Source organism: Leucoraja erinacea, unplaced genomic scaffold (assembly GCF_028641065.1).
Source record: "Leucoraja erinacea ecotype New England unplaced genomic scaffold, Leri_hhj_1 Leri_89S, whole genome shotgun sequence".
NCBI classification, from domain to species: domain Eukaryota; kingdom Metazoa; phylum Chordata; class Chondrichthyes; order Rajiformes; family Rajidae; genus Leucoraja; species Leucoraja erinaceus.
This window is the reverse complement of record NW_026576839.1, coordinates 78,025-93,731: the sequence shown is the minus strand read 5'-3', so window position 1 is coordinate 93,731 and position 15,707 is coordinate 78,025. Positions and strand designations below refer to the sequence as shown.

The following is a 15,707-nucleotide window of genomic DNA, read 5'->3' as shown; positions in this document are numbered from 1 at the left end:
ACATTCAAATCCCAGTATGATGTACCAATTTTAGTTTCTTCGTCTAGGCACATGACAACTAAACACACATTGCTGCTGACAGAGAGAGAGAGTGAAAGATAGAGAGGGGGCCCGCTCAGAATTAAACGAGAGGTGTCCTGGGTGCTTGCCAAGTCGGGCAATATAACATGGCTTTTAGGTTGCCCTGTGGGTTGCCATTGGCAACCGGGCAACCGTTAATTTCGAGCCCTGTACAGGCAGATGGGATTAGTGTAGCTGGGACATGTTGGCAAGTTGGGGCAAAGGGCGTTTCAATACTGTACCACATACAGGAAGGAACAGTAACGGGTCCAGCACTGAACCCTGAAGCACACCACTAGTCATGAGCCTCCAGTCCGAGAAGCAACCTTCCACCATCACCCTCTGCTTCCTTCCAAGGAGTCAATTTGCTATCCATTCAGTTATCTCTGCTTGGATCCCATGCGATTGAACCTTCCAGAGCAGCCTACCATGCGGAACCGTGTCAAATGCCTTACTGAAATATAGACTAACATTACCATAGGGTTGTATGCATTGCCAGAGTGTTGCATTGCATGCATTTGCATTGTGTTGTATTGAGGAAACCTAATTTGAGGAAGGACATTCTTGCTTTTGAGGGTCTGCAGTGTTGGTTCACGAGGTTAATTCTGCTATTTGCTATTTCTATATCTGCTATTTGCACTTTATCAGTTTATTTCTTTATGTGTGTATATATTTATATTGTGGTATATGGACACACTGATCTGTTTTGTAGTAAATGCCTTATATGTTCTGTGCTAAGCAAAGCAAGAATTTCATGGTCCTATCAGGGACTACAGGGACTACATTCTTAAGGATAAAGGGGAAATCCTTTAAAACCGAGATGAGAAGAACTTTTTTTCACACAGAGAGTGGTGAATCTCTGGAACTCTCTGCCACAGAGGGTAGTTGAGGCCAGTTCATTGGCTATATTTAAGAGGGAGTTAGATGTGGCCCTTGTGGCTAAAGGGATCAGGGGGTATGGAGAGAAGGCAGGTACAGGATACTGAGTTGGATGATCAGCCATGATCATATTGAATGGCGGTGCAGGCTCGAAGGGCCTACTCCTGCACCTAATTTCTATGTTTCTAATTTGAGGAAGGACATTCTTGCTTTTGAGGGAGTGCAGCGTTGGTTCACGAGATTAATTCTGCTATTTGCTATTTCTATATCTGCTACTTGCACTTTATCAGTTCATTTGTTTATGTGTGTATATATTTATATTGTGGTATATGGACACACTGATCTGTTTTGTAGTAAATGCCTTATATGTTCTGTGCTAAGCAAAGCAAGAATTTCATGGTCCTATCAGGGACTACAGGAGATCCACTCGTATCTTTGATTGATTGCCACACATGCAAAGTCAGCGGTGTCCCTGGATCACGCGCTGGCCGCGATCCCGGGACCTGACTCTCGCGAGATGTTGGCGGGGGGGTGGAGCGGCCGCCGCCAACATCATCATCGTCGTCGTCGTTGACGGACGGGCGTCGGTCGGAGTCGGAGCGTCGCCGGGAAAGAGCCGCTGAGGTAAGTGAGTGACTCCCCGCCGACGGAGGCGTCAAACCGGGAACGACCGAGGGCAGCGGATAACGGTCAAAAACAAAAAGAGACGGCGGGGGCTCCGTGTAAACGTGACAAAGCCGAGCGTTTACCTGCCGCGGTCGAGGGCCCGGAGAAACGCCGTCGCCTCGACAACGGCGGCTGGCGGACTACAACACCCAGAGGGCACCGCGCGCGCGGCGCATGCGCATCCACGCGCCGGCTCCTGGAGCCCATGCACGTGACGTGGATCTGCAGCTTTAACCAAATATTCTATACATAGAAACATAGAAATTAGGTGCAGGAGTAGGCCATTCGGCCCTTCGAGCCTGCACCGCCATTCAATATGATCATGGCTGATCATCCAACTCAGTATCCCGTACCTGCCTTCTCTCCATACCCCCTGATCCCCTTGGCCACAAGGACCACATCTAACTCCCTCTTAAATATAGCCAATGAACTGTGGCCTCAACTACCCTCTGTGGCAGAGTGTTCCAGAGATTCACCACTCTCTGTGTGAAAAAAGTTCTTCTCATCTCGGTTTTAAAGGATTTCCCCTTTATCCTTAAGCTGTGACCCCTGGTCCTGGACTTCCCCAACATCGGGAACAATCTTCCTGCATCTAGCCTGTCCAACCCCTTAAGAATTTTGTAAGTTTATGGCTTTAACTACAATGTTGCAACAGGTTCTGTGCAGTGCAGGCAGTAACTGCAGGTGAAATGTGCAGGAGGGAACTGCAGATGCTGGTTAAAACCAAAGATAGACACAGAATGCTGAAGTAACTCAGCGGGACAGGCAGCGTCTCTCTGGAGAGGGAATGAATGGGTGACGTTTCGGGGCGAGACCCTTCGAACTGCAGATGCTGGTTTACACTGACGATAGGCACAAAATGCTGGAGTAACTCACCGGGACAGGCAGCATCTCTGTAGATCAGGAGTCTGATGAAGGATCTTGAAGGTACAAGAGCCTGAAATCTGCAACATTGGGTTTCGGCCCGAAACGTTGCCTATTTCCTTCGCTCCATAGATGCTGCTGCACCCGCTGAGTTTCTCCAGCTTTTCTGTATAACCTTCGATTCTCCAGCATCTGCAGTTCCCTCTTAAACATTCAGGTTCAGGAATAGCCGCTTCCCCCACAGCCATCAGGCTATTAAACTCGGCGCAATCAAAGCTCTGAACATTAATAGCCCATTGCACTTGATCTGCTTATTTATGTGTGTGTGTGTGTATATATATATATATAATATATATATATATATTCAATGGTATATGGTCACACTGATCTGTTCTATGTCTATTTATGCCTACTATATTCTGTTGTGCTGAAGCAAAGCAAGAATTTCATTGTCCTCTCTGGGAAACATGACAATAAACTCTCTTGAATCTTGACCTGAAACGTCATCTATTCCTTTTCTCGAGAGTTGTTGCCTGACCCACTGAGTTACTCCATTTTGTGTCGACCAAGAAGTTGTGCCTATGATATATAAAATACAATGGTGCAATAGGTTAACTGTTTCACTGTTTACAAAAACTGGGTGTTTTCAACTTTTGTTACTTCCCCTCGCCCCCATGATTTCCTGCATCTGCAAGATTTTTTTAATCCATGAAAAAATTTAGGAAGTACATATGTGTAAGAAGGAACTGCAGATGCTGGTTTAAACTGAAGATAGACACAAAAAGTTGGAGTAACTCAGCAGGTCAGACAGTATCTCTGGAGAAAATGAATAGATGACATTTCAGGTCGAGACCCTTCTTCAGATTGCAGAGATGCTGCCTGTCCCGCTGAGTTACTCCAGCATTTTGTGTCTACCATTGGTTCCTTTCCATTGTGTAGAGCAGCATCTGCAGTTCCTTCCGACACATAACCGGGTGCACATTTGTACATAACGTTGCATGTCCTCGTCACGTATATTGGTTCCAGGCGCCCGCGCATCTGTGCAAAATGCTGGAGTAGCTCAGCAGGTCAGAGCATCATTGGAGAAAAGGAATAGGCGACGTTCCGGGTCGAGACCCTTCGACAGACTCATCTGAAGACCCATGGGTATGCAATACAAAATCCAATGGTACAACAGGACTGTGGATAGTTTGTGCAAGGAGCAACTGCAGAAGCTGAAGAAGGGTCTCAACCCGAAACATCACATATTATTTTTCTCCAGAGATGCCGCCTGACCGGCTGAGTTACTCCAGCATTTTGTGTTTGCCTTTGGTGTAAACCCGCATTTGCAGTTCCTTCCTACACAAGACGTGAATATGCAATATAAAATATAATGGTGCAACTGTTTAACTGTTTCTCTGCAAAAGCTGCTCGTCTTGCTGAGTGTTTCCAACTTTCAATACTTATTTTTCACATTTCCTGCAACCGTAAGGTTTTTTTTATCCATGTTGAGTCATAGTCATAGAGTTTTAGTGTGGAAACGGGTCCTTCGGCCCAACGTGCCCCCTCTGACCAACGTGTCCCATCTGCACTTGTCCCACCTACCTGCATTTGGCCAATATCCCACTACACCGGTTCTATTCATGTACCTGTCTTAAACATTCTGATAGTACCTGCCTCAACGACCTTCTCCAGCAGCTCGTTCCATACACCTACCACCCTTTGTGTGAAAAGGTTACCCCTCAGGTTTCTGCTAAATCTTACCCCCCTCACAAACCTATGTCCTCTGGTTCTCGATTCCCTTACCATGGGCAAGAGACTACGTGTCTATCCGATCTATTCCCCTCATAATTTTGTACACCTCGAAAAGATCACATCTCATCCAAGAAATAAAATGTACTCCAAGGAATAGAGTCTTAACCTGCTCACCCTGTTTCTATAGCTCAGGCCCTCTAGTACTGGCAACATCCTTGTAAAAACAAGTAGAAATAAGGAACTGCAGATGTTGGCTTGCCCATAAGGACACAAAATGCTGGAGTAACTCAGCGGGTATGGCAACATCTCTGGAGAACATGGTCAGGGCCCTTCTTGCGATACATCACCTCTCCATGTTCTCCAGACGTGCTACGTGATCCGCTGACTTACTCCAGCATTTTGGTTTTTTTAATCCACGTATTGTGCACGTGTGAATATCTCTTCATGCCCACTGGCTGTTCATTGGGGAAGGGAAGATCCACTTCAATGGTTGATACAAAAGTGCAGATACTGGAATCTAAAGCAAAACAAAGTGCGTGAGGAACTCCGTAGGTAAAGGCAGTATCTCTGGATGATCAGATGGTCAGATGATGTTTTGTGTCAGGACCCTTCTCCAGACTGATAGTTCAATGGTACTTTATTTTGATATACCTAAGTATAGTGAAATTCATTGTTTTGCATCCAATTTGGAAACATTTGAATATGAATAAGTACATTCATCATACAAGAATGCAGCTTTTGTAGAATAGTAGAGCACCAAGGCTGTACACAAAGGATCGCCATGTTTCCGATGTCATGTTATGCTCATCCAGTTTCTTCCAGTAAGAGTTGCAGGCCTGGCCTGGTGATACTGGCAGTGTTCTCCACCATTGTTCTGCACCTGTGCTACTATAGGCTGCGTCTGGTCTGTGCAGTAGTCCAATCTCGGTGTGGCCTCCAGAAGCGTATGATCCAACCGACCCCCAGGCTGCTGCAGGGCCTCCAGTGGCCCACTTCATCTACCTCCCTCTTACCTTGTTACACTATCTACTCTCTACACTCCCATTGTGAATATAGGATCTTGACCCCAATTGTCAATGACTCGCTCCTTTTCCCAATCTCCCACCACCCTCCCCAATGGGTGCTGCCAAACTTGCTGAGTTCCACCACTAGTTTGTGTAGTATTTTATTGTCTTGTGTACTGAGGTGCAGAGAAAAGCTTTGTTTTGCATGCTATCCAAATGGATCAGATAAAGCCACACATAAATACAAACGTCAAAATCAAGTACAATAGGTGGAGCAAAGAGGAACAGGAATATAGTTTTCAGCATTGTCAATACTTACAGTAGAAAAGAGATACAAGGTGAGAGAGATACAAGGTGAGATTTAAGAGAGTATAACAGTTGTATCAGATGATGGCAGATCCTTCTTTGGGAAAAACCCGCAAAGAGTCGCCACGCTCTGGCGCCACTTCCATTCTCTGGTGTGTCTGGATCATGTTTGTTTGCTGGCAGTATTTCCACAGAGACTCCGTGACAGTGTGCTCTCCATTGTCTGTCTCTTGACTTGAAACACAAATAGAACAGTGCCACACAGGAACAGGCACTTTGGTCCATGATGTTTGTGCTGAATAGGAGATCAAATTAAATTAATCCCATCTGCCTGCACGTGATGCATCTCTTTCCATTCCCTGCATATCCATATGCCTAGCTAAAAGCCTCTTCAATGCCACTATCGGATCTGCCTCAACTACTATCGAATCTGCCTCTACTACCGCTCCTGGTACACATCTTTTGTTATCTACGAGTTTTATCACCCTCTCACCTTGTATTAGCACCACTGTGTAATTTCTTCCACCCTATCAAAGACCTTTTTCTCTCTGCCTGCCACTTTTCTTAAAAACTTAAAACCTGTTTTACTATTGACTTCCTTGTTTTGAGGCATTCATTCTATTTTCTCAACAGATGCTGTTGTCCAACCGTCTGGCTATCCAAAACCCACTCATCTTTATCCACCTATCACTCACCTGCTTTCTCTGCTCCTTCTCTCTTCCAACTTTCTTCTCCCCCCCACAATCAGTCTGAATAAGCGTACCATCCCGAAACGCCACCTATCCATGCGATGTTGTCTAACCAGCTGAGCACTATGCAGCTTTTCTCGTACCACTGTTCATTAAGTTCATGCCTGACTGAGTCACAGTGCTGTACAACACGGAAGTCGGCCCTTTCCACTTCTAAAGATTTCTCTAGCAGCTCATTCCATATATCGACTATTCTCTGATTTGGAAAAAGTTGCCTAAGATCCCTCTTAAATCTCTTTCCTCTCAACTTGAGCATATGCCCTGAGACATATAAGATTGTTAAGGGTTTGGACACGCTAGAGGCAGGAAATATGTTCCCGATGTTGGGGGAATCCAGAACCAGGGGCCACAGTTTAAGAATAAGGAGTAAGCCATTTAGAATAGAGACGAGGAAATACTTTTTCTCACAGAGACTGGCGAGTCTGTGGAATTTTCTGCCTCAGAGGGCGGTAGAGGCAGGTTCTCTGAATGCTTTCATGAGAGAGCTTGATAGGACTCTTAAAAATAGTGGAGTCAGGGGGTATGGGGAGAAGGCAGAAACAGGGTACTGTTTGGGAATGATCAGCCATGATCACATTGAATGGCGGTACTGGCTCGATGGGCTGAATGGCCTACTCCTGCAACTATTGTCTATTGCCCTCGAGGTTTAGAATCTTCTAACCAGGGAAAAAGACTGTGGGCGTTCACTTTATCCATGCTTCGCGTGATCAGGTACACCTCAATAAGGTCACCCACAGGTACGCACACTTCAAAGAAAGTGTACAATAAATTGTCCCAGCCTCTTGCTATAACTGCGGTCTGCAAGTCCAGGCAGCATCATCTAATCATCTGCCTCAACTCCACATCCCACACTATCCCTGGGTTGCATGAACGTGAGCTGCACAGTGGCGCAGCAGTAAAGTCAAACTTGCAGCATCAGAGACCCGGGTTCAATGCACTATGGGTGCTGTCTGTTTGAAGTTTGTACGTTCTGCCTGTGGCCACATGGGTTTTCACCGGGTGCTCTAGTTTCCTCCCACACTCCAAAGACGTGCAGGTGAATTGGCTTTGGTAAAATTGCAAAATGTCCCTCGTGCTAGTGATCTCTGATCAGGGTGATCTCTGATCAGCATGGAGTCAATGAGCTAAAGGGCCTGTTTCCACGCTGTATCTCTGAAGTGTATAGTCTAAACTGACATTGTGTGGAAAATTCCAAAATCAATAACTGTCTGAGAAGCAAATTTCAATTCTTTGCAGTTAGTGGGGATTGGTGAATCTGCCAGGTGGGTTGGGTTGTGAAATGGACGATTTGCAAATGTTTTACTTTTTACTCAACTTTAAAAATGATTCCTTCTTTTCTTTGGTTAGTGGCTAAAACGATGTCCCTTCAACCATGGGCCAAAAAATCTGCATCTGCTCTCGTGGGATAATCACCATCGACAATAAGCGTTACTTCTTTATTCAAAATCTGGACGAAGGGTATGTGATCACTATTTTGTCTTTCCTCTTGCTTTGACGGAGTTATGCTTCACTCTACAATCCACGGAATATTTTAAATGTAAAATTATTTTAGTGATTAAAACTACCGGATTTGATGAAACTGAATCAACAAAGATTCTATTACAAGTGTTCGCCTTAAGGGCCTGTCCCACTTGGGCGACTTTTCTGGCGACAGTCACTGTCGTGGAGTGACGCCGAGTAACCGGCCCCCTACGATAATGTCTATGACAGGCTGCCACCTCGTCGACGTCAAGCTACATCAACTGGCGTCCCAATTCTTCACGACACGCGATGTCAACCCACGACAACACCCACGACAGCCTACGACGATATAGACGACAGCCTACGCCAACCGAAGTCAGCCTGCGACAAGCTGCGACCCTTACGGCATCAACTGAAGACAGGCGGAGCGGTGCACTTTTTTTTCAAATGACGCAACGCGACTTCTCGTGACGCCGGTTGACGTAGCATGACGTAGGCTGCCGTCACTTGAATTCACCGAAGTCAGCACCCGGTGACAGCCACCGTCAGATGACGTCAACCTGGCGACAGCACCTACGCCAGGAGAAGTCACGCAATGTCAAGCGAACTGTCGCCAAGAGGTTTAGAAGATTTCACAACCAAGCGGCGACACGAAAAAGGCCACGACACTCGAGGCAACGACTCACGACAATACAGGCGTCACCACGCCACCATGTGGTCACAGCCTATTTTCTGGCTATCGCCGTAAAAGTCGCCTAACTGGGATAGGCCCTTTAGTATCAGGCAGAGAATATTATTTATTAACCACTGGTTGGGTCAAAGTCGTGGTACTCCTTAAATAAAAACAGTGACAGGATCTTTAGGTTTATTATTGTTACGTGTACAGAGGTACATTGAAAGGCTTTGTTTTGTGTGCTGGCCAATAACATCAGATAATACATATACAAATACATTCAAACCAAACTCGAGTAACAAAAGGTAGAGTAGTACAGTGTGCAGAATAAAGTTCTCAGCATTGTAACGCAGCAGTTCCAGGGACAATGTCCAATGTTAACAATGGGGTGAATCGGACAGAACCCTAGTTTAAGGAAGGACCGCTCATAAGTTGGATTACACAGAGGAAGAAGCTGCCCCTGAGTTTAGCGGCGCACGCTTTCAAGCTTCTGTATCTTCTGCCCGACAGGCGCAGAGAGAGGAAGAAATGACTGGGGTGGGAAGTGTCTTCGAGTATTTCGGCTACTTTCCTGAGGTGTAGAGGAAGTCAATGGTCATAAGGTCATGTGATAGGAGTAGAATTGGGCCATTTGGCCCATCAAGTCTATTCTGCCAATCAATCATGGCTGATCTTATCCCCATAAATGCTAGCATTGAGTTTGTTTTCTTTACTACCGATTCAACTTGTAGATGAACTTTTTGGGATTCCTGCACCAGCACTCAAGTCCCTTTGCACCTCTGATCTCTAGATTCTCTCTCAATTTAGAAAATAGTCTATGCCTTTATTCCAACTACCAAAATTCATGACTCCACACTTTGCTACACTATATTCCATCTGCCACTTCTCTGCCCACTCTCCAACCTGTCTACAGAGTCCCTGCTTTCTCTACGCTACCAGCCTTCCACCTCTTCTCGTATCAGCCGCATACTTGGCCATAAAGTATTCAATCCCCTCGTCCAAATCATTAATCTACATTAATATATGGTGGGGAATCTGTGTGTGTGATGAACTCAGTTTCATCCACACCTCTCTGCAATCACACCTCTTTACCACGCATTCCCTCGGCAAAATACCTAATACTGAGTCCTGTAAGGTGGGAGAGGGTTTCCTTCTGCAGATAGCTAGTCACAAAAAGGACATTAACCATTTCTCCGCAATTAAGCCAGTTAGCAATGGAACTTGGCAGAATTCCAAGGATGCGAAGGATTTGTTTTAACTTATTCCTCTGTCGGGTGGGGGGGGGTGGGGGGGGTGTTGACTATGACTTTGTCAGTCGTGTAGACCAAGTCGAATTCCCTGGTACCTGGGAATTTAGACAAGAAACAAACTTTATAAATAAGAATTTTTGGAAGGACAGTGAAACCAACAATTCTCTATTCTCCAAACTCCACCTGCTACAGATGTTGAGCTTTCTGTTTCAGCCTTGGGGGGCAAAAGGGGTTGAAGATCAGACACTTGTGCTCTGGTACGTTGGGCTGTGAAAGCTGGCACAGTGGTTGCTGTCTCTGTGTGTGGAGTTTGTACGCTCTCTTAGTGACTGCATGAGTTTTGTCCCACATCCCAAAGATGTGTGGGGTTGCTAGTTGGAATTGGCCTCTGCATAACTGTGAAGGGCCTGTCCACTTACACGACGGCCGACACCCATCATAGGTCGCCGAAAATTTTCAACATGTTTTCTACGACCAGAAAGACGCTACGACTCTTTGGGCAACTAAGGAGACTACTCACGATCATACAGGCGACATGTGGCGGGATGAAGCCTGTATGGTCGTGAGTAGTCGCCCAAAGAGTCGTACGTTGTTCTGGTCGCTGCTGGATTTTCAACATGTTGACATTTTTCGGCGACCTGTAAGGACCAATAACGGGTGCTGGCAGTTGCCAGAAAAGTCGCATAAGTGGGACAGGCTCTTGAAGAACTTCTCAAAGCAAGGCATTTTTACACTTTTGTTTATTCATTTATGTGATCTGGGCATCTCTGCCAAGGCTAGCATATTTACTGGTGTCCACCCCCTACGTGTCTGTTCTGTTGCGTCAGATTTAAAGGCAAAGATGTTGCTTTGAAGTCTTGGAGTTTTGTTGTCCCTTTCTGCCCCCAGGGGTTTCAGCTATGTGGATCTGGTGGAGAGTGTTCAGGACGGCAAGTTCTACGCCTTGAAACGCATCATCTGCCACGACAAAGAGGACCGGAAGAATGCTCTCACCGAGGTGGAGATGCACCGAATGTTCAGCCATCCAAATGTCCTGCCCCTGGAAGGGTACAGCATCGTGGACAAAAGTCCAAAGTGTGAAACTTGGCTGCTCCTGCCCTACATTCAGGTAGGTCCAGCTGTCGAGTTAGTTTGTATATTTATTGTCACATGTACAGAGATGCAGTGAAATGCTTGTTCTGCATGCTAGCCAGTGAAATAATACTCCACATAAGTACTTTAGGCCCTCTTCTGGAACAACACGCTGTGAGTAGCCACGTTCCGACGCCGTCTTGCAACTTTCATGTCTCCGAAAAGTCCAATTTGGGCGCAAGGTAATATGCTGTTTCGTATTTACTTACTTTAAAGCCCAGTGTCCTAGTGGCACTGGGTCGAAGAGTCTACCAGGCCCAGCACGATGCCATAGACTCCTAGGCATTTGGCAGAGGATTCCAAGTGACAATGATTATATGCCCAGCAGGAAGTTGAGGGTTAGCTACATGAGTCATAGAGTTTCACAGAGTGGAAACAGGCCCTTCGGCCCAACTTGCCCACAACGGCCAACATATCCCATCTACACTAATCCCATCTAGCTGTGCTTGGCCCGTATCCTTCTAAACCTGGGGTAGACACAAAATGCTGGAATAACTCAGCGGGTGAGGCAGCATCTATGGAGAGAAGGAATTGGCGACGTTTCGGGGCGAGACCCTTCTTCAGCCTGTAAGGTCGCCTATTCCTTCGCTCCATAGATGCTGCCTCACCTACTGAGTTACTCCAGCATTTTATGTCTACCTTCGATTTACCAGCATCTGCAGTTTTTCTTAAACATTCCATCTAAACCTATCCTATCCATGTATCTGTCTAAATAGTTCTTAAATATTGCAATAGTCCCTGCCTCAACTTCCTCCACTGACAGCTTGTTCCATACACCCACCATTCTTTGTGTGAAAAAGTTGCCCCAGATTCCTATTAAATCTTTCTCCCCTCACCTTAAACCCATGTCCTCAGGTTCTCAATTCACCTCCTCTGTGCAAGAGACACTGTGCGTCTACCTGATCTATTCCCCTCATGATTTTTTAATACACCTCTATAAGATCACCCCTCACCTTCCTGCACTCCAAGGAACAGAATCCTAGCCTGCTTGTGAGTATACAGTGTGTACTATTGAATTACCATCACCTGCTCCATGTATCTCAAGTTATGGCATCAACACCTCTAAAACTGAAGGTTGTGAGTTCAGTAATCCGAGTATTAACGGTAGGTTGATCCTTCGGTGTCGAGTTATTATTGTTGCGCCAATTGAGGCATCATCTTTTAAATAAAGCATGAAATTATGTCTCTTATTGCTTCCCTTGTGGTCGCAAACATTCTAACCATACAATACAAGAAGTTCAGGAGAGTTATTCCCAGTTTCCTGCAGAACCAAGGAACTACAGATGCTTGTTTACAAAAAAAGGACGCAAAGTGCCTAAGTAACTCTGGTCGGGCAGCACGTCTGCAGAACATGGATAGGTGGTGTTTCGGGTCGAGACTGTTCTTCAAACGTCTTCAACATGAGACCTATTTGTGTTCTCCAGAGATGCTGCCTAGCCCACTGAGTTACTCCAGCACTTTGTGTCCTTCCAGTTTCAGGAACAAGGTTTAACCCTCAGTCACAGTGACTACACTTTCAAAAATATTGGCTGTGAAAGACACTGCAGAGATGTAGGTTTAATCTTTCAATAGACATTAGGTGCAGGAATAGGTCATTTGGCCCTTCGAGCCAGCACCACCATTCAATGTGATCATGGCTGATCATCCCCAATCAGTACCCCGTTCCTGCCTTCTCCCCATATCCCATGACTCCGCTATCTTTTAAGAGCCCTTTCTAGCTCTCTCTTGAAAGCATCCAGAGAACCGGCCTCCACTGCCCTCTGAGGCAGAGAATTCCACAGACAACTCTCTGAGTGAAAAAGTGTTTCCTCATCTCCACTCTCAATGGCTTACCCCTTATTCTTAAACAGTGGCCCCTGGTTCTGGACTCCCCCAACATCGGGAAAATATTTCCTGCCTCTAGCGTGTCTAAACCCTTATAATAATCTTACATGTTTCAATAAGATATCCTCTCATCCTTCTAAAACTCCAGTTTTCACTACACATCTGAGAACAGGCATCGGAATTTTTTTCTCCTGAAATATATCCGGACACTGGCAGACCTGGTCTGCATGATTCGGCTGCAGATCGATTTCATATTTGCAGGATTTGAAGATTTTTTTTCCTCTTTTTTGTTTTCCCATGGCATTTGTGTAGTGACTGACCTCAACCACTTGGTGGAGCTATGCTGCTATCTTTGCACATAGTTTACGACCAGGGTTGTGACAGAATGTGTGCATATAGCAGGAATTAATGAGAAGTTGAAATGCAAATAAGATTGGAAAAATAATCATCATTGGTTTGAACTAAACCCATTGTCCTTAGTTGTGTCACATAAACTTTTCCGTGACCATTTGCTGCATCCTTTCCCTGGTAATTCAAGTGGTGATCATGTGACGACTGCATCGTCACCTGCAGTCGCCTAAAAAGTCGCCGAAGTGGGACAGGCCCATTAAGATAATTGTCAAATGCGCAAGGATATTCTTACTTGGTGCAGTGTTACAGAATTTTAAACATAAATATACAATGAGTGTTACTTTGTTCCGTTTGGAGATATAACACGGAAACAGGCCCACCGAGTCCATGCCGACCATCGATCACCCGTGCAAACTGCTTCTATGTTATTCCACTGTCTCATCCCCTTCCCTACACACTAGGGATAATTTACAGATGCCAAAAAACCTACAAATCTGCACAGCTTTGTGGTGTGGGAGGAAACCGGAGCACCCAGAGGAAACCCACGTGATCACATGGAGAACGTGCAAAGTGCACACGGGCAGCACCTGAGAACCGGATTGAACCCGGGTCTCTGGCGCTGTGAGGCAGTGGCTCTGCCAGCATTGTTGGCCTATTTGATCATGAGATGCATGTCAGACTGTGTAACATCCATCAGTTGCTAGTTTTTACCTCAGTATTGTCGATCTGCAGCTGAAATCATCATTCATGCTTTTTATTATCTCCACTCTTCCTCATCCCAAATCTCTCTGGCCATCATTCCTCAGTACCACAAGGTCAACTACTTCACCTGCTTGTGTTCTAAATAGTCTCAATCACTCACATACCCATATTGTACATTGGCCTCCAGTGAAGCAAATCTTTAATTATAAACATTGAGCTTATTTTTAATCCCTCCAAAGGCTTGATATCTTCCATGCTCCCACCTTATATTCCTCAAGCCTCTTCTTCTTATCTATCAAATATCTCTATTGCTTAGTTTCAGATTTAATTTGTACAAACAGTCCAGGAAGGGTGGATATATCTATGTATATTGTTATTTGGATTAATAGAATCAGACAGCATGGAAATGGCCTTCAGCCTAGCTCACCCATGCTGACCAAGAACAAGGCCTTTTTGGACTTCCAGGGTCTCATTCAAGGGACTTCTTGCGTATGGCGTGCACATCCTGCAGCTGCAAGTCAACTTGTTCTGTTTGATCTAATTGTTTGTGCACATCGGGATGATTGCATTAGTTGAAACAGGGTAGACCACGTGAGGGTTGCAATCTCCCACCCCATTCAAGGGTTAACGCCTTGTTCAATACAGGGGATCTCCTGACAGCTGAGTGCTTCACTGTGAAAGCCTTGCCCTGGTTTGAATTTCCAACATGCAACACGTCGCACTTACCTGCATTAAACTCTATTGGCCATTCCTCCGCCCACTTGCCCAGCTGATGTTTGACTATCTGCGCTATCACTTACTTTGGTGGCATAGTAAAATCAATAAATGTTATCATAAATAAAATCGCAGCTTAGATTTATACCGTTTCTGATCATATCAGCTGTAGCACAAAGCACTTCCTGTCTAATTAATTCCTTTTGATATATACAAGTGATAACTTGTGGAATGAGTGAAAATATCCTTTGGTTGCTGTTGTAAACTCACTCTGGCATGGAATGTGCCACAACAGGCAGCTCGCAGCTCAGTCTAATATTTTGCTCTCAGTCCGAAGAAGGGTCACCATTCTTTCTCTCCAGGGATGCTGCATGACCCGCTGAGTTACTCCAGCATTTTGTGTCTATCCAATGTTTTGTTAGATTGACTAATGAATAAAGGATCTCGCATCGACATCACACTTTTCCACAACTTCTAACATTCAGGATTGCTTCATGGCCACTGATGTACATTAAGGATGGACTCCTGTATATATCGGCTAGACCAAGAGCAGGCTCGGCGATTGTTTCACCTGACACCTTCGCTCGGTCCGCCTCAACCTACCTGATCTCCCGGTTGCTCAGCATTTTAACTCCCCCTCCCATTCCCACACTGTCCTTCCTGTTCTGGACCTCCTCCATTGTCAGAGTGAGGCCCAGCGCAAATTGGAGGAACACCACCTCATATTTCGCTTGGGCTGCTTGCACCCCAGCGGTATGAACATTGACTTCTCCAACTTCAAGTAGCCCTTGCTTTACCCCTCTCTCTCTATCCCCTCCACCTTCCCAGTTCTCCTACCAATCTTATTGTCTCCAACTACATTTTATCTCTGTACCGCCCACTCCCCTGACATCAGTCTGAAGAAGGGTTTTGACCCCAAACGTCACATTCTTTCTCTCCAGAGATGCTGCCTGTCCCGCTGAGTTACTCCAGCATTTTGTGTCTGCCTTCGATTTAAACCAGCATCTGCAGTTCTTTCCTACACAAGGATGTATTCGTCATTGTTAAGTTGTTCTCAAATTGGGGAAAGGCACCCACAAAACTCCTCCAAACATCAATTTGTGATTTTTTTCTAAAAGAATTATGTTCTTTTAAGTTGTTTCTGTATCTATCTGAGAGTGTGGTCAGGGCCTTGGATCAATGCCTTATTCCATAGATGGGATCTGCCGACAGCCGAATGCACCCCAGAATATGTGCTCAAGTTGCTGGTGTGAAACTTGAATCAATGGTAAATGAACTGTGAGGCAAGAACGTTGCCATGTGAACCGCAGCTAAGAACAGAGCACTTCGGCATTCACCC

At 45.5% G+C, this 15,707-nt stretch overlaps 1 protein-coding gene across 1 annotated transcript in view; it reads left to right on the top strand.

Moving 5' to 3' along the window:
* The first annotated feature begins 1,437 nt into the window (after window positions 1-1,437).
* Window positions 1,438-15,707, top strand: part of stk16 (serine/threonine kinase 16) — a 33,321-nt gene continuing 19,051 nt past the window's right edge. Inside the window, exons 1-3 of the mRNA XM_055631762.1 lie at window positions 1,438-1,563; window positions 7,610-7,720; window positions 10,535-10,754. Of these exons, the coding sequence (XP_055487737.1) occupies window positions 7,635-7,720; window positions 10,535-10,754 (306 nt within the window). The 5' untranslated portion in view covers window positions 1,438-1,563; window positions 7,610-7,634. The remainder of the gene's footprint in view (window positions 1,564-7,609; window positions 7,721-10,534; window positions 10,755-15,707) is intronic.